At 35.9% G+C, this 27,443-nt stretch overlaps 1 protein-coding gene across 1 annotated transcript in view; it reads left to right on the plus strand.

The window, feature by feature from the left end:
- The window catches only part of RNF141 (ring finger protein 141), a 35,046-nt gene extending 8,400 nt beyond the window's left edge, over window positions 1-26,646 (plus strand). Inside the window, exons 2-6 of the mRNA XM_028116974.2 lie at window positions 3,086-3,278; window positions 6,613-6,721; window positions 12,382-12,563; window positions 17,005-17,112; window positions 23,520-26,646. Of these exons, the coding sequence (XP_027972775.1) occupies window positions 3,136-3,278; window positions 6,613-6,721; window positions 12,382-12,563; window positions 17,005-17,112; window positions 23,520-23,670 (693 nt within the window). The 5' untranslated portion in view covers window positions 3,086-3,135 and the 3' untranslated portion in view covers window positions 23,671-26,646. The remainder of the gene's footprint in view (window positions 1-3,085; window positions 3,279-6,612; window positions 6,722-12,381; window positions 12,564-17,004; window positions 17,113-23,519) is intronic.
- The last annotated feature ends 797 nt before the right edge of the window (window positions 26,647-27,443 follow it).

Here is a 27,443-nt window from a genome sequence, read left to right on the forward strand (position 1 = left end):
TCGTTGCCAAGTAGGCTCAGATTCAAAACAGTAATTGTTGGGTTTTCTTTTTTACTGTAATTGTACTTTTCCTTTATTTAATGTGACTAAAAGAATAAATCTCAAATACAGTAACTTAAATTTTAATACCAAAAGCAAATTTACATATTTATGGTTACTGAGAACTCTTATTGTGAATGGTTTTATATATTAGAGTTATACATATTTTATATTTTAGAGTTAGAGTTTTATTATTTTTTAATAAATAATAAAGCAGACTTCCTGGCACACTTTTTCTATAAAATTATAACTATTTAACCTGCTTTATATGACTGTTAATTTGTGTACAATAAAAATGATAGTTTTTGGTGAGTCGATAAAATGGAATTTCTTGGGGAGGGGGGATCAGATTTTTTTTAATTGTAATTCTTTTTTCTTCTTTTTTTTAAGATTTATTTATTTATTTTAGAGAGAGAGTGCATGTGCGAGCGCATGCCCTCGCATGCAGGGGCTGGTGGTGGGGGGGCAGAAGGAGAGAGCATCTCGAGCAGAGTCCCCGCTGGGGAGCCTGAGGCAGGGCTGATCTCGCCACCCTAAGAAAATGACCCCAGCCGAAATCAAGAGTTGGCAGCTCAATCAACTGAGCCACCCAGGGACCCTGCTTTTTTCTTCTTCTAACTTTGTATTACAGAAAAACCCTGTTAGCTATTGACTTTGTTACTTTGACCTCTCTGTGCTTGTTTCTTCATCTATTAAATGGTTATTATGGGGTTATGAATGACTGAGTTCGTAAATACATGTAAAGTGCTTAGAAGATTGTGTACTTAGAAGATCACAATGGGAGTGATCACAAGTATTAGCTGCTTTTACTATTAGTAGTAGTATTTGTGCTGAATAGAGATTTTCATATTAAGTTACAGAATAAGTCAGCATAGACAAAAATACTAAAACTTTATTTTCTATTTTTTTTAAAGATTTTATTTATTTATTTGATAGAGAGAGACACAGGGAAAGAGGGAACACAAGCAGGGGGAGTGGGAGAGGAAGAAGCAAGCTCTCTGCTGAACAGAGAGCCCGATGCGGGGCTCCATCCCAGGACCCTAGGATCATGACCTGTGCTGAAGGCAGAAGCTTATCGACTGAGCCACCCAGGCACCCCTATTTTCTATTTTAATCCCATTCTCAATACTTGATATTCTGATAAATCATTATTTACCAAGGAAAAAACTTTGTAGAATAAACACATTCAATTCTTTTCTAGCCATAATCATAAACTTACATCTTTCAAGACTTTAGTTGTTAAATAAATATTTTGTGATTACATTTTTAAGTCAATTTGATCTGTACTATACTTATTTATAGATTATTAAAGTAGTGATCTGACCTTTTAACTAAAATATCACCTTCATACTTAGAAAACAAATTATATAAACTCTTAAGTTTAAAACACCTGGAGAAGTTAGAAAGTGAAAGTGCTATCTTTTTTTTTCTAAGCAGAAAATGGGAGGTGGTTAAATTGTCCAATATTTTAATTTTCTTAGGTTTTCAAACCAAAAATCTGTTCAATTTGCATATATTTTACAATTAAAAGTAAGTTGCACATTTACAAATAAATAATTCAACAACAAATGTTATTTGGCTGATGTAATTATATCATGATTATATATCTTGGTGTATCATAGTGCTCAAGAATATGAACAATAGAATCTGAAAATGTGGGGCGCCTGGGTGGCTCAATCATTTAAGTGTCTGCCTTCGGCTCAGGTCATGATCCCAGGGTCCTGAGATCAAGCCCGGCGTCAGGCTCCCTGCTCCACGAGAAGCCTGCTTCTCCCTCTCCCACTCCCCCTGCTTGTGTTCCCTCTCTCACTGTGTCTCTCTCTGTCAAAGAAATAAATAAAAGAAAAAAAAAAGTCTGAAAACATAAGTTCAATGTTCACTTCAACCACTTACCATTTTAGGTAAGTTACTTAGCTCTATTTCCTTATCTGTAAAAATAGGAATATAATAATGCCTACCTCTTAGGGTTATTGTAAGAAATAAATGTGGTAATATATGGGAAGCCCTTAGTAGTCTGACACATGGTAAGAAGTCAGGAAATGTTGGGGAAATTAAGTAAACAAACTTCCTATTAAATACAAGCACTTAAATGCCTGTGGCCTGTGTGTGTGTAATGGTTTTGAGTTGGCAAAAAGAGGAATTAGACATTACCACCCGGTAGGGTGGTAATAAGTGAATCAGTGAATCCTGTTTTTTCATTTGCTATCTGATCTTAAAAAATAGAAATATAGGGGCACCTGGGTGGCTCAGTTGGTTAAGCATCTGCCTTTGGCTCAGGTCATGATCCCAGGATCCTGGGATTGAACCCTGCATCAAGCTCCCTGCTCAGCGGAGAGCCTGCTTCTCCCTCTCCCTCTGCTGCTCCCCTTGCTTGTGCTCGCTCTCTCACTCTGTCAAATAAATAAATAAATAAAATCTTTAAAAAAATAGAAATATAAATCTTTACTTCAAAAATATAGTCATTTAGGGGGCGCCCAGGTGGCTCAGTTGTTAAGTGTCTGCCTTCGGCTCAGGTCATGATCCCAGTGCCCTGGGATCGAGCCCCACATCGGGCTCCCTGCTCCGTGGAAAGCCTGCTTCTCCCTCTCCTACTCCCCCTGCTTGTGTTCCCTCTCCCGCTGTGTCTCTCTCTGTCAAATAAATAAATAAAATCTTTTAAATAAATAAAAATATAGTCCTTTAGGGATGCCTGGGTGGCTCAGTCGGTTAAGTGTCTGCCTTCAGCTCAGGTCATGATCCCAGGGTCCTGGGATCAAGCCCCACATCAGGCTCCCTGCTCATTGGAGCCTGCTTCTTCTGCCTCTGCCGCTCCCCTTGGTTGTGCTTGCTCGCTCGCTCGCTCTCTGTGTGTCAAATAAATAAATAAAATCTAAAAAATCATTAAAAAAATAAAAATATAGTCATTTAAATATTCCACCTTAGACTCATTTAAGTCTACTGAACTCTCACTTAACGGTATTCCCAGTTTTTCTTATTTTCCTGAACGGATGAGTATATTGCTGTTTTTATAGTGTATATAAAAGTAACTTTTGTATATATTTGACAGGTAACTATGTGAAGCAACACTGTTTCTGGATTTCAAGACATCCTTTCATCATGGGACAGCAAATTTCAGATCAGACACAGTTGGTTCTTAACAAGTTACCAGAAAAAGTAGCAAAACATGTCACATTGGTTCGAGAAAGTGGCTCCTTAACTTATGAAGAATTTCTTGGGAGAGTAGCTGAGCTTAATGATATGTAAGCCTTTCTCTTTTTCATTTTATTTTTTTCTCCCTGACATATGCCCCACATGCTATAACTGTCTAAGAGGTAACCAGAAATACTGATTGGTAAGACTGAATGTTTCAGCAGCAGTTAGTAAATATATATTGAGTACCTGCTACAAGACTTGCTATGTGGCTATTTTAAAACATATAATAGGAACAAAGAAACCAAACGAACTTAAAATTGAATTTTAGACATAGGCTTATAAATTGATTCTTGTTTGAAAGAACTAAAGGGATGCATAATAGAATAAGCCAATTAGCCACTCTAGAAAAAGGTTCCTAGGATAGTCAAAGGACACTCAGGTTTCTATATATCAAACAATTCATCTGGTTAATAAATAAATCTTCTGTGTTGACTGAGCATTATTTTTGCCAGAAAAAAACATAAATAGTAATAATTCACTATTGTCACCACTGAAGAATAAGGTATTTTGTTTATTAATATTTTCTAATTGGCTACCATCCTAAAATCTCTTTAACACTTGAATAGATTTCTAAGATGGAATTTAAATTTCTCTGCCTTCTTTAAAGTGCATATCTAATAGAACTATGCCTTTTCTCTGTGAATATATTCTTTATTATATCAATTTTTATACTGATCTGTGTAGAAGCTAATAAAATAGAATCTACTTTTATTATCCAGTCATGAAGAATAAAGAATGTCTTAAAAGTTAGTTATCTTAGAAGATAGTTTCTTTTAGAAACATTGGATTTCCTCTGAAACTAATAATACATTATATGTTAATTAATTGAATTTAAATTTTAAAAAAAGAATTGAAAATTGGATTTCATTCATTGAATGAAAGAGAAAGAAAGAAAGAAAGAAGGAAAGAAAGATAGATCCTATATGGATATATGAATGGATCCTATATGAATATATATATGCATTTATAGAAAATGAACTGTAAGTATACACACTATGTTTCTGGGAAATTGTTGGAAAAGGGGGCAGAGAAGGGGGACTGTACATCTTACTATGTATATCTATATATTGTCTGATCTTTTATAATAAAAATATAGTCATAAAACTCTAGCATTTTGCTTTTTTCTTTTTTTAGATTATCCAAATGGTAGTATTTAAGGCATTACTTCTGGGACCATATTCTTAAGGAGTAAAAATGGATTAAGAATTTAATAGTATCATGAATGGAATGCTTTTTTAGGTTTATTGTTTTGGCTCTTATGAAGAGTAATCATTTACATTTGCCATCCCTTTAGAGTCTTGGAACTTATATACATAAACCATCTGTTTAATAAATTTTTGCCTTTTGGCCTAAAAATACCAGATAAATATGTCATATGAAAGGATGCAAAAGCTAAGCTTACTGTGTAATACAGAAATGATGGCAAAGAACATCTTCCTTTTATTTATCTAGCATGGGACATTGACTGGATTTGGTTCTTCTTTTTTTTTAATTTTATTTTATTATGTTAATCACCATACATTACATCATTAGTTTTTGATGCAGTGTTCCATGATTCATTGTTTGTGTATAACACCCAGTGCTCCATTCAGTACGTGCCGTCTTTAATACTCATCACCAGGCTAACCCATCCCCCCACCCCCTCCCCTCTAGAACCCTCAGTTTGTTTCTCAGAGTCCATAGTCTCTCATGGTTCATCTCCCCGTCCGATTTCCCCCTCTTCATTCTTCCCTTCCTACTATCTTCTTTTTTTTTTAAACATATAATGTGTTAATTTGTTTCAGAGGTACAGGTCTGTGATTCATTAGTCTTACACAATTCACAGCGTTCACCATAGCACATACCCTCCCCAATGTCTTATCACCCAGCCACCCCATCCCTCCCACCCCCCACCACTCCAGCAACCCTCAGTTTGTTTCCTGAGATTAAGAATTCCTCATATCAGTGAGGTCATATGATACATGTCTTTCTCTGATTGACGTATTTCACTCAGCATAATACCCTCTAGTTCCATCCACGTCATTGCAAATGGCAAGATTCCAGTTTTTTGATGGCTGCATAATATTCCGTATATATATATATATATATATATATATATATATATATATGCGCCACATCTTATCCATTCATCTGTTGATGGACATCTTGGCTCTTTCCATAGCTTGGCTCTTGTGGACATTGCTGCTATGAACATTGGGGTGCACATACCCCTTCGGATCACTACATTTATATCTTTGGGGTAAATACCATTTGGTTCTTAAAACTGATTTCAATGGGTCAGAGTTGGGCATTTCACAAGGGCAATGCTGTCTGAGAACTATAAAGTTAAACCTATACAGAAGAAGCATGGCTTGATAGCTAGAAAACAACTGGGAACTGGCACAGATGAAATACTTTCACTGGCAGACTTTTCTACCTAGGGCTAGTTGCTTCATTTTCAGTGGGCTCTATTTAGCTGTATGTCATTTAGTTCCAAGGTGATACCTCTCTTGGTGCTCAGAGAAAAATTTGACTAATGATAAAAGGGAGCCACAGTTGGGGCACCTGGGTGGCTCAATTGTTAAGCGTCTGCCTTCGGCTCAGGTCATGATCCCAGGGTCCTGGGATCGAGCCCCACATCAGGCTCCCTGCTCTGCGGGAAGCCTGCTTCTCCCTCTCCCACTCCCCCTGCTTGTGTTCCTTCTCTCGCTGTGTCTCTCTCTGTCAAATAAATAAATAATATCTTTTAAAAAAAAGGGGGAGCCACAATATTTAAGTATATCTTTGATCTAATTTAAATTGGCATTAATGGGAAGATATAAAAGTTTTATTTTTATGCTAGAATCCTATGGCTCTCTAAATTAAAATTACTCTGCTGGAGGAAGACAGCAAAGCTGTATTTAAGGTGTCTCAAAATCATTTGCTTTGATCCAGTCCCAAATTATTAAAAAAATTTTTTTTCAAAGAGGTGTGTGTTGTTGCTTAAATTAGAACTCAACCAAGAGCAAGATTTTTTCACATTTTATACATCCGAGGCAATAGTCAAAATGTGGATAAGTGAAACCAGCTAAACTTTTTAAGTACCTGATTCCTTGGACATGTTTTTTCTAGATGTCTTTGTTAAGCATTTAAAAACCATTGAGATAGAACATAAAAAGATTTATAAATATCATTCTGTGAGCTATGCCGTTGATGTTAAAAACTTAGTTGTATGTTTATAATCAAAACATTCTCTGTCCCTGTGTTTTAAGAATCTATTATGATCATTATTGGTTTTTGTCTCTGTATTTTCTTCAAATTTTCTTCTCTGTTTTAAAGTGTTTCTTGAATCTGGTTTCATACATAGCTCCATTATTTTATAAGACTTCTCATAAAATTAACAACTGTGTTTTCTCTTTTCAGAACTGCTAAAGTGGCTTCTGGCCAGGAAAAACATCTTCTCTTTGAGGTACAGCCTGGGTCTGATTCCTCTGCCTTTTGGAAAGTGGTTGTACGTGTGGTCTGTACCAAGGTGAGAATGATAGAGACTTCCAACTCCGAACTTAAATTCTTTTGGTGATTAGAGCCCCATTTAATAGTGTGGTATAGTAGAAATTAATGTTAATAATTAGCAAATTATTTGCTAAAACATTTGTAAAGCTGAGGAAGACACAGTTTTGTTAGTGTTACTGCCTTCCAGGTGAACTGTTTGAATCTCATTGGTTATATAGTTGCCATATAGCAGAGATTTTTATAATAAAAGGAGGTGGTAGTGACCTCTTATCCTTCTACCTCTCTTTTCGTATTTTAGCTGGCTATGGAATCCTAAAGTAACACCCTACTTAGCTCTAAGCTGACTGCTTAAAAATTAAAGTTATCTTAGGAGATCATTTCTTTTAAGAAGAATAGTTTCTTTCTCTTAATAATTTAAAAATCCATTAGAAAGATTTGGGTATTTTTAGGTTTTGTGTTTTGTGTGGTTTTGGTTTGTTTTTGTTTTTAGAAATTTTTAGTTAGGGGCGCCTGGATGGCTCAGTTGTTAAGCGTCTGCCTTCGGTTCAGGTCATGGTCCCAGGATCATGGGATCGAGCCCCACATCGGGCTCCCTGCTTGGCGGGGAGCCTGCTTCTCCCTCTCCCCCTCCCCCTGCTTGTATTCCCTCTCTCACTGTGTCTCTCTCTGTCAATTAATAAATAAAATCTTTTAAAAAAAAAGAAATTTTTAGTTATAGAATGGATTTTTCATCATCAGTGCACTGCCTTTTATTTGGTTTTTAAATTTTAGATAATTGAATATATCAGCTATGCTAAAAAATATAATGGCAGCTGTAATAGAGTATGAGTAAGACTCATCCACCATTGGGTAGATTAGATAGGTGGTTATTAACCTTTTTGAGGCCACAAACCTTTTGTTGAAAATGAAGGAATGAATTTTACTAGGCCTTCTCCTACCCCAACTCCTGCCCTAAAACAAACAATAAAACCACCCATATGCATCTAAACAATAAATTAAGCATTCATGAAAGCCCTGAATTCCATTCCTGATCAACCCATAAAGAACTACTGAGTAAGGATATTTTTTCTTTTGTGTCACGGACCCCGGGGGTTACCCAAACAATATGCCATGTTTTCCCAGTGGGTTGATTGCCAGTACTATACTTTAAGTGTAGAAGGATTGATTATGGATATTTTATCAAATTAGACATTCTAATCAATTTAAATAGTAAAAGAACTTTAAAGAGTTGAGAGAAGCAAAGACAGAGATATTAATTCCAACTTGGCTAAGTGCCTGAAGGTGAATGGCACTTGTTGAAGTTTACAGTTGATTTAGAGAGAATACACAGCATAGTTTAATACCATTCAGCTGAGTCTATCCACACTAAACATTTACTTAGTTGATTATTTTTAAAAGTCCAAATGTTTGTTGCCTGAGATTAAGAGTCTCGTATGGTTTGTCTCCCTCTCTGGTTTCATCTTGTTTCATTTTTCCCTCCCTTCCCCTATAAGCCTCTGTCTTGTTTCTCGAATTTCTCATATCAGTGAGATCATATGATAATTGTCTTTCTCTGATTGACTTATTTTGCTTAGCATAATACCCTCTAGTTCCATCCACATCGTTGCAAATTCTGCCATATCTTTTTATTTCTGCATGGTTAAACTTGATGTCTCTTTACAGGTCCAACTCAAATACCATCTCATCCATAAAGTCTTCCTTAATAGAAATTATCTTGCCTCTTCTAAACTCCAATAGCATTTTATTTATACTTCATAACTAAATTCTACATTAAGAATAAAATTATTTAGGTTCTAAGCTCCCCTAGTAGATCATAAGCTCCTGAGGGCAGGAACTCTATCTAGATTCATCCTTGTATCTCTTACGGCCTGCACTGCTTTGCACCTGGTAGGAACTCAGTATATGTTGAGTAAACAAAAATCTGTAGAAGAAATACTCTCATTTTTTTTTAAGATTTTATTTATTTATTTGACAGAGACAACAGCGAGAGAGGGAACACAGCAGGGGGAGTGGGAGAGGGAGAAGCAGGCTCCCTGCTTGGGAGCCCGATGCGGGGCTCAATCCCAGGACCCTGGGATCATGACCTGAGCTGAAGGCAGACGCTTAATGACGGAGCCACCCAGGAGCCCTGAAATACTCTCATTTTAAATGACTGGGATAGGTTGAAGTTTTCCTGGTTGATTAATAGAGTATAATACCTAAATTTTATTATCTCTCCCTCTTTACCTCATAAAGTACTCAGTTCATATCGAAGAGGCTATTATAAATTGTAGAGAGCTGTGGGAATATGAATATCAGGTTTCTGATCCCTTGGTATTCTGTTGCTCCTCTTTGGCAAACATAGAATTAATGTTTAAGATGTTAATTTACTATTAGTCAAATTCTTTTCACCTCAGTATCTCTAACCATTACATCTGTGTGTGACTAAATATCTTCCCTAAGATTTTAAATAGAAAGGCACAAGTATTAAAGACATAGGCAGGGGCGCCTGGGCGGCTCTGTCAGTTAAGCAGCTGACTTTTGATTTCGGTTCAAGTTATGATCTCAGGGGTCATGGGATCAAGCCCTACGTCGGGGTCTGCGCTTACAGAGTCTGCTTGAGATTCTCTCTCTCCCTCAATAGGCAATCAGAGTTCTCATTTGTGTAATTTTTCTTGATTTTAGATTTAAAGAAATGTTTTATTTGCATTCCATAGGTTCTTATTGAAAGAATTTTTGAGAAATCAGTGTTAAAATTAGAAAAAAAAATTGAAATCCTATATGAAAAACTGATTGAGAGAAAATTTCATATTTCTTAATCCTAAGCACCTAAACAATTGTACTATAACCTTCTGTATTTACAAAAAGACCTTATCTTGACTGTCATCTGCTATCACGATTATCCTCAAACAGTATTTAATTTATTATAAAAATAATCTATATGATGTTTAAATGAAATATTTTGTGGGAATAATATTAGAAAAATTAATGGGTTAATTAAAATTATGGACTAAGATGGCTATTAAGAAACTTCATAAATTGTATTACTTTCATCCATCTTGTTACTTAGACCAAAACCTTGGCGCCAGCCATCCTTGTCTTCTCCTTTTCTCTCCTATCCCACAGTCAATCCATAAGTGAATCCTGACAGGTTTCTCCTCAAAATATATTCAGAATCTGGCCAGTTTTCACCATCTCACTACTACCACCCAATTTTTAGTGACCATCATCTCTCACAAGGCTTATGCTAATAACCCCCTAACTGGTCTCCCTGCTTCTGCCCTTGCCCCCATCATTCTGTCTAGTCTCAGCACAAAAACCAGTCTGTTCTGCTTATAATCTGAAATGAAATCAAATCATATTAGTCCTTGGCTCAAAACTTTCCAATGACTTCCCATGCACTTGTAATAAAAGCCAGTTATTACTATGATTAGCGAAGTCCTATACATTCTGTCTCCACCTCATCCCCCTAACCTTATCTTCTACTACTCTCATTCAGTCCAACCACCCTGCGCTCCTTGCTGGACTCCTTGTGCTCCTCACCAGGTGCACTTCTGCCTAACAGCCTTCACACTTCCTATTCTTCCAACCTGTAATGATCTCTCCCCCATATGTCAAAATGACCCATTCCTGCTCCTTTTCCAGTTCTTAAATATCACCTTCTCTGTGACGCTTTCCCTACAACCCTTCAGTATATCCTCTTCTCTGTTTGATCTTCTCCATAACACTTACTTCCATTTCACCTAATCTATATTTTGTCTCTCCTACCTATAGTGTAACCTCCATGAGGGCAGGGATTTTCATTTTATACATAGTAGGTCACCAGTGCCTAGAGCGGTGCACACAGTACATAGTTACGTGTATAATATCCATATAATGGGTACTCAGTAAATATTTGCTGCATGAATCCTATGATTATAGTAGCTTCGTTTGATAAACCTTGCTATTAAATACCAAGTTTATAGGAATTATTCCCTTATTTCTTCCAAACTGTGCAGTTCCAAAGGAAGATTGGTCTAGTTTCCTCAGCTCTGAAAGTCTGTTGTATAAGCCTCTATAAATTCCTATCACCTTTAATTCTATATATTTGTCTTCTTTCTCACATATAATCTTTTATTACAAAGAATCTTACATATATGCATATAGATTTTACCTTCCCAAAATGTAATCAGTTTTAGAGATTGTTCTGCCATTTTCACAGTATGGAATCTGATTCATACTTGATTCTTAGTTTTTTCTCACTGCCTTCTCAAATAATAAACAGTTAATAAACATTAGTTACAACTATTATTATTTTCATTCCAAATCGAAATGTTGATATAGTTTTTTTAATGCGTAACCTATCTACTTCACCTTCCCATGTGCCCAGTTCCATCAACACATTTCAAAACCTACTTTGTGTACAATTTTAAGGCCTTCTCTCCCCCTTCCTCATTCATTTCTTTGTAAATGTTTTCTGATTTTGTTTGTTCTGTTAACTTTGATATGTATTTAGTAGATTTCATTGCTTCTGTTCCCACAGTCTTCCATACCATCCCCTGTGCTAAAAAAAAAAAGTCTTTCACATCACTAGTCTGTCACTGATTACTTCAGGTTCTTCCAAGAACAGTACCCTCTCAACCCTACTCACTTTGGTCACTTCAAAAGAAAATATATGCCCCAATCTAGGACTCCCTAAGTTTTATGAAAGCAATATTATCTCTCCTTACCTCTTATCTCACGCTTGCCCCAAATATCTCCTCACATTAAGAATGTAAGCTCCAGGGATGCCTGGGTGGCTCAGTTGGTTAAGCGTCTGTTTTCGGTTCAGGTCATGATCCTAGGGGCCTGGGATCAAGTCCTGCATTGGGCTCCTTGCTCAGCAGGGAGCCTGCTTCTCCCTCTCCCTCTGCCATTTCCCTGGCTTGTGGCTGTCTGGCTCTCTCTATCTCTCTGTCAAATGAATACAATCTTTAAAAAAAAAAAAAGAATGTAAGCTCAAGTGAGGAGAGGTACAATCTGTAGGCCACTGGTTCCACTTCATAGTAAATGAATTTTTTGCCTAAAAATGGGGGGAGGGCTTGCCAAAATGCAAAATAGCCTCCTGGGAAGAATTCAACCACTTTTTGTTAGGATTTACTCTAATATAAGTTTCTTGCTTTAGTTTGGAAATTTTGGTATAAAATAGAACTTAAGATAATCAAGGAAACAATCAGTTGTTTCAGTTATAGTAGAATGGCATGTGGGTATTGGATTCAAATAAAACTTTTAGTTAAATTCTTTAAGAAATTAAAAAGAATTGTCAACACTGATCTCTAAAATTCATTTTTTAGGTCTGGGAAAGTTGTCTAACCTCATCAACTCTAAACAGGGTGAAGCCTAATCAACCCTACAGGGTTATTTTGAGTATCAAATGAGATAAATGTGTGCAAGTACTTTGAACTCCACTTCATTTGTTCAGACTCTTTCTCTCTTGTTAGGTAATTTGCAAACCCTGAAAAATTTATTTGTTCCCCCTTTTTGGGAAAAATTGATTAGAGAATGGGGATGGGTGAAATAGGTGATAGAGATTAAGAAGGACACTTGTGGTAGGGTGTTGTATGTACTAAATTCTACGCCTGAAACATATTTCACTGTATGTTAACTGACTGGAATTTAAATAAAAACTTTAAAAAAAATGGCCAGAGAAATTATGAACTTTTTTTTTTTTTGTATTTTTAGATTAACAAAAGTACTGGCATTGTAGAAGCGTCACGGATCATGAATTTGTACCAGTTTATTCAGCTTTATAAAGACATCACAAGTCAAGCATCAGGAGTATTGGCCCAAAGCTCCACCTCTGAAGACCCTGATGAAAACTCATCATCTGTAACATCTTGTCAGGCTAGTCTTTGGATGGGAAGGTATATAATGCATAAGTACCATGTTTCTCTTGTTTTCTAATATACAAGCTACTGAAATCTCAGTAATACTTTTGCTGGTGCCCTTGTGATGTCTTAAATCACATTACCTTTTATTTCAGTTGCTATTGTATCCCAGATCAGCTTTTGGATTATTCTGTGCTTCAGGACGTTGTTAGAGTGCTAAATTAAAGAAAAATTAAAGTTGCTCACACCAGCTAATGTTTCTCTCAACCCAGTTTCCATGAATGCACTGTCCACTCTACATGCTTGCATTTAATGACAAAGGATATTAATATCTTTCTTATAACAGATATTTATGTTATTAGACAATCAAAGCCCTTCAGGGAATTAGGTCTAAAAATCTGGCAAAATCATTCCAGTTTTCCTTTAAAATATCTGACTAATTGGAGCATTAAAAATTATAAATACTGGCTCTAGGACTTGGCAGTCTATTCAGGAATGAACAAGTAGTTGGTGCACATACTGCATATACTGAGTTACCGGAAGGAAATGAAGTCAGCCAGAGTTTTCTTTGATGGCACTTGTTTACTCAAGCCTAATATATTATTGTTCTATCTAAACTTTTCCTTCTCTGCATGTGGAAGCTTCCACCTGTTGCCGTTTGACAGCCATGACCATGATTTAAATTTGTAAATGCCTCATTGGAAAAAGTCTTAACGTGGGTCCAGACATGTTGACATCCTGTCTTATTGTCATACTGAATGGACAGCAAAAATCTGTATTGATGGTATTTTTTACCTTAAAATTAAGAATATGCTTAGCAAGAATTTCTCTTTTATTGCTTGATTTATAGTTGCATTTTCTGGTCCATTCTTAACCAACTGGTTTCCAATACTATACTGTAATAAATTTGTATCTCCATTTATCATTTTCTGTTTATCTTTATAGGATTGTTTGGTTTTCTAGGATTGGGCTGTACAAGTGGTACTGAAATGCCAAGTGAGTTTTAGAACATGATAGGCAGTGTTTAGGCTTTTCTTTTCTGTATTTTGTAAAGTTAATCTTTCATAAACAGGTGTCTGATTTTCTGCTTTTCTTCATCTCCCTCTTCGGAGTGGTAGTTTTTTCGTTGTTGTTGTTTTGTCTTGTTTAAGTATCTTGAAAGCTGACAATAGGATTTACCAGGATGTTTAAACTCTGTGGTAGCAGATGAAATGAAAGTAATACTTTCTTCTTGTTTCAGTCATCTCAATGAAAGAGGTAAGGGTGTTATCCCTGGAAACTCAATGCCTGATTGGTAGGTTAGGGCTGCTTCTTGCCTTTGTATGTTTTTTCGTTTTTTGGTTTGGATACTCTAGTTCATAGAAAAACAGACTTTTCAAGTTGAAGGGGATTTTAAGAGATATTTATTTGGATTAGTCTTATATCTGATGTATATTTTTATTAGTGGTTTACATTTATTGAGTATTTGTAGTGTATTAGGCATTTTGATAAGTGCTTTACATGTATAAACTCAAGTCCTCACAACAACCCCATGGGGATACAATTACTGGTCCATTTCATATAAACCGAGGTTTAGACAAATAAATGACATTGCTAGAAATTAGCCTAGCTGAGAGTCACATTCAGAGCAGGCTGGCAATACAACCATGCCCCTAACCTCTGCATTATTACTCTCTTATGTGTAAAGATCTGTGGACTACAATGCTTCTTAAACTTTGTATTCAGTGGTTTTGAGGAGGAGCTTGAGAGTCCATCAAGCTCCCACATGGTGTCACTGCTGCTAATCCACCAATAACACTTTGAGTGGTAAGACTCTTGCCACATTTCCAGCTTGTACTTGAACACCTGACGTATGTGGGACTCACTGCCTCAGAGACACAAGCCTTTTCATACACAGGTGGCTCTAATCACTGTGAAATTTTCCCTTTTGCATTATATTCCTCAGAATAGCCAAAATCTGATTTTCTTAAGGCAACATAGCACAGACTCTAGAACCAAATTGCCTGTGTTCAAATTCTGGCTCGACTGCTAACTGTGTGACTTTGGACAAGTTATTAAACTCTTTTTCCTCTGTTTCCTCATTTTTTTAAGAGAGGATGATAACAATAGTATCTGCTTCATAGGATTCTTGAGAGAGTTAAGTGAGTCGATATATGTAAAATGCTTATAACAGTGCCTGGCATGTAATAATATGCAAGAGTTCACCATCATTATTTTTAAGTTACCTCTGTAGTTCTACTTATTTCAGTGGCAGTGCCCTCTGGATCCCACCAAACAAATCTGTTCTCTCTTCAGCCCTTCAAATATTTGAAAACATTAATCAAATTCTCACTGGTCCTCTGTTCTGCAGGATGAGCATCCCCAGTTCCTTTGGCCTTTGTTACATGGGTCTCTTTTATATCCCTGAGGCTTTCCTAGAAAATCCTTTATCTGTCAGTATATCTTTCAGGGGAGGGGGCATAGAACTGACTGCTCCATTCTACAAGTGGTCTAACAAGGACGACTAGAGCAAGACCCTTTCTCCTTCCTTCTTCTGGTTACTGTACTGCTAGTAAGGTAGCAAAAAATCAAGTGAACATTGTACGGTTTCCACTGGCTCCTTCTGTGTTTCCTGTTCTTTTACTTCTTTCCAGAGCAGTGCTCTTCTTCATAGCCCTCTAACCTTCAGAACATGTCCCTCTTTATGGATTCAGTTATAGTCTCTGCTACTGACACGTAAGTCCAAATCCTTAGACATAAACTGTAAGCTGCTCAAAAGCAGAGACCCCCAGTTCATCTGGGTCTGGCACAGAATGTAGCACCTAAGAGACGCTTAAACGTTGAACTGAATACAACTAGAAAATGAGATGCGTGTCCATCTAGGTTTTCATTCAGTTTCCCCAGTTCAATTCAGTGGCTGCCTTCTTTTGCCCATAGGTTTAACCTATTACCACATCCTGACAGTTTGTCTTTTGTAATGTCCCTTTACCGGGCCCTGATTATCTCCCAGGTGAATTGCTGAAGTAAGGATTTGATTGGTTTTCCTCCCTCTAGAATGTCCCATACTGCACTCCCAATTAGTCTTCCTAGAATATTATTTCAGTGGGGGTTCACTTTTCTTTTGATCAAACTCTTCTAGTTAGCCTATCAGAATAAGTTTAAAACATCATATTTTGACATTCAAGGATCAGATTATCACTGCTATATTTAAGCAACCTTTTCTCTCAGTTTTCTCCCCGGAGCATCATGCGACCTTCTTGTTACACACACACTCCAGAGGTATTTTTTTTCCTACCTCCACAACTTCATTTATTCACCTAGAATGTCCTCTGTCTGTCAAAGTTATGTCACTTTTCAACCTTATCTTTCCAACAAATTTGAAATACTCATTTGTTCCTTCTTAGCACTTACTACTTGCATATTTGACATTTGTTTATATTCTTTTTTATATTCAAATTGACAAATTTTAAAGTGGTATTTCATTGTCTTGTATATAGTAGTATAAGCACAGCAGGGAATAAAAACATGTCAGAGATATACCTCCTGCCTTTAAGAAGTTTATAGTCTAGTGGCTATACTTTGAAACATTTTGTTTTTGCATAATTATGAAAGTAATACATGCTTAATGAAGAAAACCTAAAAATTGTAGAATAGCATGAAGGATAAAAGCAAATTAAAATCACTTTAAGAAACATTTATTGAGAATCTAAGACAAACAGCCTGTATTCAAAGAACTTAGAGTTTGTAGGTAAACCAACCAATTAGCAGCCAATTAAAATGCAATATTTTAGTCCTTTAATTGAGGCAGAGGGAAGATATTTTGAGCTGAGTTACCGAGGTTAGGGTTTACCAGACTCATAAGGATATTCCAGGAAAGGAAAATACCACATGCAAAGGCACTTGATTCACTCAGGGGCACTCTACACTGAGGCTGGAGTAGAAGATTCAACATCTCTTCCCAAGATGAAAGAGCTCCTTAAGGACAGAGAAGGACAGGAAGCAAACTTCCTACCTTTTGTATTTCCTGTAGCACCTGATTATTAAGACTAAGTTATGCTTTCATTTATATGCCCATTATCAGCATCAGCATGGTACGGTCCAAGGGCAAGGTCCGTATTTTGGAGAGCTTTGTATCCTGCATGGCAAGTAAATCTTCTAACAGTTGAATTCATTTATATAAATGTGATATGATTAAAATCAGCTATTATTTTCAGAAAGATCTGATTATTTCCAGTTTTTGTTTGTATATTCTTTTTAATCTTCACAGTATTTATCTACTGTCCAGTTTTTCTTTATGGAATTTGTCCCTCTGCATACTTCTTCCTTAAATATATTTGTTATCCCTAAGATTTAGTCTGATTTTGCATGCAAGTCATGTTTTGCTTTATACTGAGGGTATATAGATGTTTGATAATGCTTTCTAAGGCAATGGAGACAAAGATTAAAGCATAATGACAACAGAGAATATTTATGTTCCAGCTCAGTTTTCACATTGCAGGGTGAAGCAGCTGACTGATGAGGAGGAGTGTTGTATCTGTATGGATGGTCGAGCTGACCTCATCCTGCCTTGTGCTCACAGCTTTTGTCAGAAATGCATTGATAAATGGTAAGTTATCTGCTACCCTCATGGGACAGGCAAAGGTCAAATGGGAAAGTGTATATGAATAAACTCCAAAAAATACAAAAATATTGTAGTTAAAAGTATAAGAAATTTTGTTCTTTAGTACTTTGAATTGTATGACATGCTTCCTCCTCTGGTTAAAAATATTTTTATATTTAAAGTTTATAAAATGTGACAATGTGTCTTAGTTTTGGCAGTTTACTTTTTTGTGCCTGACGAGTCTAGAATCACAAGCTTCCCTTCTTCATTTTTCTCCTTATTTCTATATTTTTTCTCTATATGACTAAAAGGAATAATATGAATCCTTGAATATTGATTATTGGACCTGGAGGGAACTTTAGAGATCAGCTAGTCAAGTTCATTATTTTACAAAATAAGAATGAAGCATTTAGGTGAATTTATAATTAACATACAATAAACTACATATATTTAAAGTACAATTTGATATGTTTTGACACCTGTACATACCCATAAAAAAATTACAATCCGGATAATGAACAAATTCATCACACCAAAAGCTACTTTGTGCCCCACTGTAAAGTCTCCTTTCCAACCCTTCCAGTCCCCAGATAATGATTAATCTTTCAGTCACTATAAAATAATTTGGATTTTCTAGAATTTTTATAAATGAAATACAGCATGTGCTCTTTTTTTCATTCAGTATAATTATTTTGAGATTTATCCATATTGTAGCATGTTATCAGTAGTTCCCCTTTTTTTAAAGATTTTATTTATTTATTTTTAGAGAGAGCGAGCGAGCATGAGTGGGAGGAGGGGCAGAGGCAGAGGAAGAGGGAGAAGGAGAGAATCCTGATCCCACGACCCTGAGATCATGACCCAAGCCGAAATCAAAAGTTGGATGCTCAACCAACTAAGCCACGCAGGTGCCCCACAGTAGTTCCCTTTTTTGTTGCTGAGTAGTATTCATTGTATGATATACCACAGTTTATTTATCTAGTCACCTGTTATGGACATTGGGTTGTTTCCAATTTTTGGCTATTACAAATGAAGCTGCTATATACATTTGTGGACTGGTCTTTTTATGGACATATATTTTGTTTTTTTCTTAAATACCTAGAAGTAGAATATCAAAACCATATGGTGGGTATATGTTTAACTTTTTAAGAAACTGCCAACTGTTTTCCAAAGTGGTTGTACCATTTTGCACTCCCACCAGCAGTGTGTGAGAGTTCTAATTGCTCCACAATCTTGCCAATACTTAGTAGTGTTGGTCTTTTTTTTTTTTTTTTAATTTTAATTCCAGTTCCAGTGTAGTTAGCATCAGTATTAGTTTCAGATGCAAAATATAGCAGTTCAACAGTTTCATATACTACTCGGTGCTCATCAAGATAAGTTACTCTTAATCCCCTTAACCCCTTCCCCCACCCACCTCTTCTCTGGTAAGTATGGTCAGTCCTTTTAATTTTTTTTTTATTTTTTTATTGTTATGTTAATCACCATATATTACATCATTAGTTTTTGGTGCAGTGTTCCATGATTCATTGTTTGTTCATAACCCCCAGTGCTCCATGCAGAACGTGCCCTCCTCAATACCCATCACCAGGCTAACCCATCCCCCTACCCCCCTCCCCTCTAGAACCCTCAGTTTGTTTTTCAGAGTCCATCATCTCTCATGGTTCGTCTCCCCCTCTGACATACTCCCCTTTTCTTCCTCTCCTGTTATCTTCTTTTTCTTTTTTCTTAAAATATGTTGCGTTATTTGTTTCAGAAGTACAGAACTGTGATTCAACAGTCTTGCACAATTCACAGCGCTCACCGTAGCACATACCCTCCCCAATGTCTATCACCCAGCCACCCCATCCCTCCCACCCCCAACCACTCCAGTAACACTCAGTTTCTTTCCTGAGATTAAGAATTCCTCATATCAGTGAGGTCATGTGATACATGTCTTTCTCTGATTGACTTATTTCACTCAGCATAACACCCTCCAGTTCCATCCACGTCGTTGCAAATGGCAAGATCTCATTCCTTTTGATGGCTGCATAATATTCCATTGTGTATATATACCACATCTTCTTTATCCATTCATCTGTCGATGGGCATCTTGGCTCTTTCCACAGTTTGGCTATGGTGGACATTGCTGCTATAAACATTGGGGTACACATACCCCTTCGGGTCCCTACATTTGTATCTTTGTAGTAAATACCCAGTAGTGCAATTGCTGGATCGAACGGTAGCTCTAATTTCAACTGTTTGAGGAACCTCCATACTGTTTTCCAGAGGGGTTGCACCAGCTTGCATTCCCACCAACAGTGTAGGAGGGTTCCCCTTTCTCCACATCCCCGCCAACATCTGTCGTTCCCCACCTCACACCCGTCAGAATGGCTAAAATTAACAGTCCTTTTAATTTTAGCCATTCTAATAGATGTGTAGTGGTATCTCATTGTATTTATAGTTTGTATTTCCCTACTGACTGATGATGTGTTGTGCATCTTCTTATATGCTAAATCTGTATGTCTTCTTTGGTGAAGTGTCCATTCACATCTTTTGCCCATTTCTTTATTGGGTTGTTTTCATATTAAGTTTTAGAATTCTTTCTGCATTATGAATACATGTCCTTTATCAGATATTTGACTGGCAGATATATTCTCCCACTTTGTGATTTGTCTTTTCATTCTCTTAAGAATGTCTATGAAAGAGTAGAAGTTTTTAATTTTGATGAGGTCCAGTTTATCAGTTTGTGATTTATGCATAGTGATTTATCTAAGAAATCTGTCTAACCCAAGGTCACAAGGATTTTCTTCTATTCTTTGGGAAGTTTGATAGTTTTAGGTTTTACATTTAGGTCTATGATCCATTTTGAGTTAATTTTTTGTATATAGCATGAGGTACCAATTAAAATCGTTTTTTTGCCTATGGCTACCCGGTTGCTCCAGCACATTTTGTTGGAAAGACTATCTTTTCTTCACTAAATTGCCCCTTCACCTTTATTGGAAATCAGTTGTTGAAATACACGTAGGTCTGTTTCTGGACTCTTTTCTGTTCCATTGATCTGTTTATTTCATACCAATACCACACTACCTTGATTAATGTAGCTTTCTGAGTCTGAGTCTGAGTCTTAAAATCAGGGAGTGTAAGTTCTCAAACTTTGTTCTTTGTCAAAGTTGTTTTTGGCTATTCTAATTCTTTTGCATTTCAAAGTGAGTTTTAGAATCAGTTTGTCAATTTCCACAAAAAAAGCTGTAAGGATTTTGGTTGGAATTGCATGAATTAAATAGATCGATTTGGAGAGTGTTGACTTCTTAACAATAATCGGGCCTTCCAGTTCACAAACACAGTATACATCTCCATTTATTTAGGTCTTCTTGCATTTCTCTCATCATTTTTTGTAGTTTTCAGTATTGCATATCTTTGACAGATTTATCCCTAATTATTTTGAATTTTATACTATTTTAAATATACTTTTTATTTCAATTTCTGATCATTTGTTGCTAGTATAAAGAAATACATTAGACTTTTGTGTATCAATCTTGTATTCTACAAACTTTTACTAAACCCATTTACTAGTTCTGACAGCTTTTTTGTAGATTCCATAGGACTTTCTTGAATGTCTAAACATCCTTTTTCAAAGATATTTTTTCTGGATATAGAATTCTAGACTGATACTAGTTTTTCTTTCAGTGCTTTAATGATGTTGCTCCACCCTCATTTTTCTTGCCTTGTTTCCCATGAGAAATATGCTATCACGTTTATCTTTTTTCCTCTGTAGGTAATGTTCTCCTTTTTGTTTCTTTTTAAGATTTTATTTGTTTGAGAGAGAGAAATCATGGGGCTGAGGGGGGAGGGAGAGGGACAAGCAGACTCCCTGCTAAGCGCAGAGCCCAATTTAGGGCTCAGTCCCAGGACCCTGAGATCATGATCTGAGCTGAAACCAAGAATCGGAGGCTTAACCGAGTGAGCCACCCAGGCACCCCTGGTAAAGTTGCCTTTTTTCCTCTGGCTGCTTTTAAGGGGTTTTTCTTTATCATTGATTTTGAGCAGTTTAATTATGATATGCCTTCCAGTAGTTTTCTTCATGTTCCTTGTGCGTAGGGTTCATTGAGCTCCTTGGATTTGTAGGTTTATTGTACCATCAATTTTGAAAAATTTTCAGCCATTATTTTCTTTTTTCTTTTTTTTTTAAAGATTTTATTTATTTAATTGACAGAGAGAGAGAGACAGAGAGACAGAGAGAGAGGGAACACAAGCGGGGGGAGTGGGAGAGGGAGAAGCAGGCTTCCCGCTGAGCAGGGAGCCCGATGCGGGGCTCGATCCCAGGACCCTGGGATCATGACCTGAGCCGAAGGCAGTCGCTCAACCAACTGAGCCACCCAGGCGCCCCTTCAGCCATTATTTTCTTAAATATTTTTTTCTGTCCTCTCCCTTCTTCTGGGATTCAACTTACACATATGTTAGACCACTTGAAGTTGTCCCACAGCTTATTGTTGCTATTTTCCTTTTTGAAATCATTTTCTCTGTATTTCATTTTGGATAGTTAAAATTGCTGTCTTTTCAAATTCACCAGTCTTTTTTTCTGCAATGTCTAACTTGTTATTCATCCCATCCAATTTATTTTTTACTTCAGACACTATAGTTTTCATGTCAAGAAGTTTGATTTGAGTTTTTAAAACATCTTCCATGTCTCTACTTCATATGTTTGGTCTTTCCTCTAGTTTTTAATACATAGAATACAGTTATAATAACCATTAATTTTCCTACCTGCCAGTTCTAACATCTGTGTCTGCTCTGGATTGGTTTTGATTTTTTTTCCTCTTCATTTGGCGTTGTATTTTTCTGTTTCTTTTTATGCCTGGTAGTTCTTGACTGGGTGCCAGACATTGTGAATTTTACCTTTTTGGGTACTAGATATTTTTGTATTCCTATAAATATCCTTGAGCTTTGTTCTGGAATATAGTTACTTGGAAACAGTTTGAACCTTTTGGGTCTTGCTTTTATGATTTGTTAGGCAGGACCAGAGCAGTGTTTAGTTGAGAGCTAATTATGCCCCACTAATGAGGCAGGACCCTTCAGAGTACTCTGCTCATCGCTGCAGGAGTTATGAGGCTTTCCACTCTGTTTGGTGAGAGCAGGCAATATCCCAAACCCTGTGTGAGTTTTGGGTACTGTTCCTTCAAATCCTTTTGGGTGATTCCTGAGCCTCAAGTAGTTTCCTCACATGCGAATATACTCTAGGGGGACCTTCAGTAGACTCCAGAATTCTCCCTTTGTGCAGCCTTCTGCACTTAAGTACTTCAGTACTCTGCCCTGTGAACTCTAGCTGCCTTAGCCTCCTGAGAGTCTCAGCTGTGTCTCTTCAACTCAGAGAGTCTGCCAGGCCCCATCTGGGCTTCTCCTGCTTGCTCCGCAGCCTAAAATCTCTCAAGGCAATAAGCTGGCAATTTATAGGACTCACCTTCTTTGCTTCTCATCCTCAGGGATGATTGTCCTGTGTTGTCGATGATGTCCAGTGTTGAAAGCCTTGTTTCATGTATATTTCCAGTGTTTTAATTAAGTAGGAAGATAAATCTGGTCCTTACTGGCCAGAAGCAGAAGTTGACTCTTAAAATTGTGACTTTTGTGCACAGAAGAGAACATATAATTATCTTAATAAAATATCTCTGAGGAACCAGAAATGAACCTGAATAATATATGCCAGCTCTAGCTTTCACATTTAGTTTTTGGAACAGATTTCTAAATTTTTGTACAAAAGCCAAAGAGTAATTGATACAATTTAATTACTTTAGTCTCAGATTTCACTGAGAAATGAAGAGAAAAACATTTTCCCTGCATGACATGTTTCTGGATCAAATATGGTATTTTTTTGAAATTTCCAAAATAATATTTGTCGAGACAAAAAAAAAATCCCTTCGGAAAACATAATCTCGTTCAAGTGATCATATATAAGTTCTTTCCCTCTCAGAAAAATTATTCTGCATGTAAGGTTCATCTTCTATTTTAAACCTTGAAAGCTTCCATTCCCTTGTTTGTAGCTGCAAAAGATAGGGGAAAACTTAAATGTCCTCTGCAGGAGACTAATTAAATGAATTATGGCCTATCCATACAGTGTTATGTTTAAAAAGAACCAATAACTCTAACATGTACTGCTACAAATGGCCTATAGATATATTGGCAAGTAAAAAAAAAGCAGTAATATATATATATACACACAAGTTTAATCATACTTAGTCTATTTCTAGAAGAAGATGTAAGAAACTATTAACAGTAGTTGCCCCTGGGGTAAGAATTAAAGATTGGGGTGGAAAGAGATACTGTATACTTTTATTGCTGTTTACTTTTTTTAAACCATGTACATGTATTACTTTTCAAACACACCTATTTTTTTAAAAGAAGAAAAAGAAAACAAATTGTTCTTTATTTGACTTCTCTGATAGGAGTGATCGACACAGGAATTGCCCTATTTGTCGCCTACAGATGACTGGAGCAAATGAATCTTGGGTGGTGTCAGATGCACCCACTGAAGATGACATGGCTAACTATATTCTTAACATGGCCGATGAGGCAGGCCAGCCCCATAGGCCATGACCTTGGAGTGAAAGTCTTCTGTTGCTATTATGAGCTACAAACATTTTGGTCATGGGAGAAGAATGCAGGGATATTGTTGAAGAGACAGACATCAATTTTCCCTACCCTCTTATTTTCGCTATTCTGACAATTTGTTCCATTTCTTTTGATAGACTTTCCATGTCTTCCATTTATAGTAAACTAAAATTTGCTAGTGTTTTAGACCATATTTTTCTATTATTTATCTGTTCTAATATACATTAGAACTAATTGCTCTTGAATTCTTTGCTGAACAGCAATACTTCCAGAGACTTCTGAAACACTGTTTTTCAGGGCAGGAGTATTCTGGAATCTATTTAGTTAGGTTTAAAATAAACCTTGAATGTCAAAAAATTGTAGCCATCTGAGAGAAAATTTGAAGTGACTGAAAATGTAGAATACATCAAAGTGCATGTTACTACTTAAATTAGTCTTTCTGCTGGAATCTAAGGAGTGTGTATGCCCCCTTGTGGTTAATTATTGCTCCTTTAATAATTTTTACTTGAAATGATCCACAATTATTTCATAACTTTAGCAGTGTGTTTTGGAACTACATGTTTTTTACTCAAGTTTTTTTTTTTTTTATGCTGTATAATTTGGGTGAGGACTATAAAGCTGGGCATGATTTTGCCTTGTAAATGGATTTCTGCTGGGGAATCTTGGCTGTTCTGGAAAAGCTTTCCCACAGCTGGGAAACTGTTCTAAGTAGCTTTTGATAATGCTCATGCATCTTGGAGTTTCAGAAGAAAATTTTTCTTCATCACAGATCCTGATTTTACATTTTCAAATTATGATAAATCATTCAATATTGGTTCATGGTGCTTTTGTTTTCTTAACTTGAAGGCTTCTTTCTGAGGTCTCCAAGTCTTCAAATTTCTAATATTATTAAGAGAGAAAATAGGCTATAGCCTTTTAAACATATGTACAATAAACACCTCTGAAAATTAGAAGATAATTTGGCTTTCTGCTGTTTCACTGTACTTCCTTTGAAATACTCAGAGAGAATAGTCATAATGAAATTATGATTTTCAGTGATACTTCATTTTTTTTAAATTTTGCTTAAAAGGTAAAACTTTTGTTTTATGTTAAGCATTAACATTTTAGCATATAATAAAACTAGAACGTGATGTCTCCTTTAAAAGGTATGTTAACATTCCATGTAACTTTTCTGACTTTTTATTGGTAGGTTGCAGATATTACTATTTTCCAAAATACCAAAGTATACAATTTAAGTTGCTGCTTATTGATGGCAGAATTTTTGGATACTAGGATTTTAATAGGCATGCAAATTAAATAATTCATTTCTATAAAAAATGACCAAAGGTAGCTTGATTTTACCCAAAAAATATTGATAACTAATTGGTTGACATTTATGATGGGGACAGCTCAGTACCAAATAGCTAAACACTCAGTGTGGATGTTTATACAGGCAGGGTACCAGGGGCTCTATCATATCAACCTGACAATGCTCTTGATGGTTTGTGTGACCTTAAAAAAGTCCCTTCTGCTGCTTTGTAGGTTCCTTTAGAAACTGAGATTTCATCTATGGTGTTCTCATATTTTATTTCAGCAGTAGAACCTTTTCTTTCCCCCCCCCCAGGTAAAATCTTACTCGGAAGCCCTGCACACACGTGCTATACCCCTCCCCCCACACACACACACTACCCCTCTATATGAAAGTCATATTTTATTAATATAAATTTCCTTATGTAAACTTTATATACCATAATAAATATTATAAAGTCAACCAATAAAAACATGTATAAATGCATTGGTGATATCCAGGATATTGGAATTTAGTTGTATGATGGGAGTTGTTTTTTAAATTAATTTTTTTTCAAAAAAATGTTTTTAATTCAAGTCAGATTTATAGAACCTTGACTCTCCTCCATGAAGTCTTAGTATACCATGGGACATATTTTGAAAACCTTGGGATAGATGATCTCTGAGATCTTTTTTCCAGCTCTAAGATTCTAAATTGTCCTTTTGGACTAGACTTGCTGAGTCTAACTCATTGCCTAATTGAAGAATGTTTCTGAAAATGAACAAAGTTGCTCTGCATGTTTTTGGATCTTTCCAGGCATAGCCTATGATCTTATCCCCCAGAATCCTTCATCTTTCAAGGAATTATTTAACAGTAAGCCCAGTGAGACTCGATGTTGCCCAAACCTTTTTACTTTCCAATATGAGCTCCAGGATACTAACTGGTCTACTGTGAAATAGAAAGTGTTTTTATTAGTCTTATTAAATAAATGAGCACAGTTTTTTGCCCACTCCATTAAACTGGGTGATAATTCTTTAGATGTGAATGTTACGTAGGTTCTACTATTATAACTAATCATAAAAGTTGTAAATTTGTTTAATGGATGAAATGTACACTTTTTGTATTCTGTACAGCTTTGTCTTTTCCAAATATGAAGTACTTAAATGTACTTACTAAGATAGGAAATATGATGTGTGCCTTGTAGGATCTGTGAAATGTTTTCATGAAGTCTAAAGAATTTGTTTTGTAAGTTATGAAGTTTTCCCTATCCTAACTCAGTAACAAGAAGTTTACTCATACTGTAATGCTATAGAACTTTAGTTTGAGAAAATGTACTTGACTGGGTACTGAATTTAGAAGTTGAAAATAATAGTATCTGCTTTATTCTTAGGACAAACTGATATATTGTGCAATAAATAATCTTTAGCAAGTAAATTTTAACTCACTGGAGAGACTTTTTTCTTACATAGTCACATTCTTATATACTAAATGTTTATATTCCTTAGAGGACTATTTTGTATTGTGCTCTGGGGAGTTGTGATGTTTGTGTGCTATGTTTTAAAATTCATTTCAAATTGGATTCAATTTCCTTATATCTAATATATAGCTGGGTTATAAGGCTGCTTGAAAATATCTTTCGGTTCCGTGATTTTTAACATTGGAAAGTTGGATTCATTAAAAGGCAGTCTGAAGAATTTGCATTTTTAACTGTTTTTTTCTTCATTAGAAAAAGTAAGACAAGCTTACTTTGTCTATTCAGGAATAAGAAAACTAGTTGGAGATTAGGGAAATCAGCTGATCACCCACATTATGATGGGCAACATAATGACAATATAATATATATACAATGTAATATAAATATATATATATATATACACAATATAATAGGTGACAACAGACTTTCATTTGTTCTCATGTCTTTTTACCCTTTGGACAGTAAAAAATAATAGATAAAATACTCCACCCCATATTAGTTTTAATGTTTACCTTGTAAAATCATTTCCAAAATTACAATTAGAGAAGCAAGGTAGAATCTTAGTGCTAAGAAGAGGAAAGCCACTTATAAAAAGGAATGGTAGTTTGTAATTGAATTTGCTGATGTACATCATCTTGAAGAAGTACACATTTTGGTATCAAGAAACATAAAAGCCTCCTCAGAGATATATTTTGATAATCTTGCAGCTGTGTATAGCCTTACTCTCTGGCATCCTCGATCTTTCTGATAAAATACTTATTTAGTATTTTATCAGAAAGTATTTAGTATCTGATAAAATACTTAAAATTTCCAAGAAACTATGTTTTTCTGATTAGTGTTCCTTTCATTGCAGTTAGTTACACTTGTTCTTTATAACAGTCAGTCAGGTATCGAGTGCTTAGGTATATTACCAACATATCACTTTCAGTCGTATCTACAAACCCCAAAAAAGATGAATATTGTTTCACCAGTGCAGCACTCAGAAACAAGTAAAGAGGAAGCCAGAAGGATGTGCTT

The sequence above is a fragment of the Eumetopias jubatus genome, unplaced genomic scaffold, assembly GCF_037043125.1.
Source record: "Eumetopias jubatus isolate StellerSeaLion01/CBP00866 unplaced genomic scaffold, mEumJub1_p1.0 scaffold_13, whole genome shotgun sequence".
Classification (NCBI taxonomy): domain Eukaryota; kingdom Metazoa; phylum Chordata; class Mammalia; order Carnivora; family Otariidae; genus Eumetopias; species Eumetopias jubatus.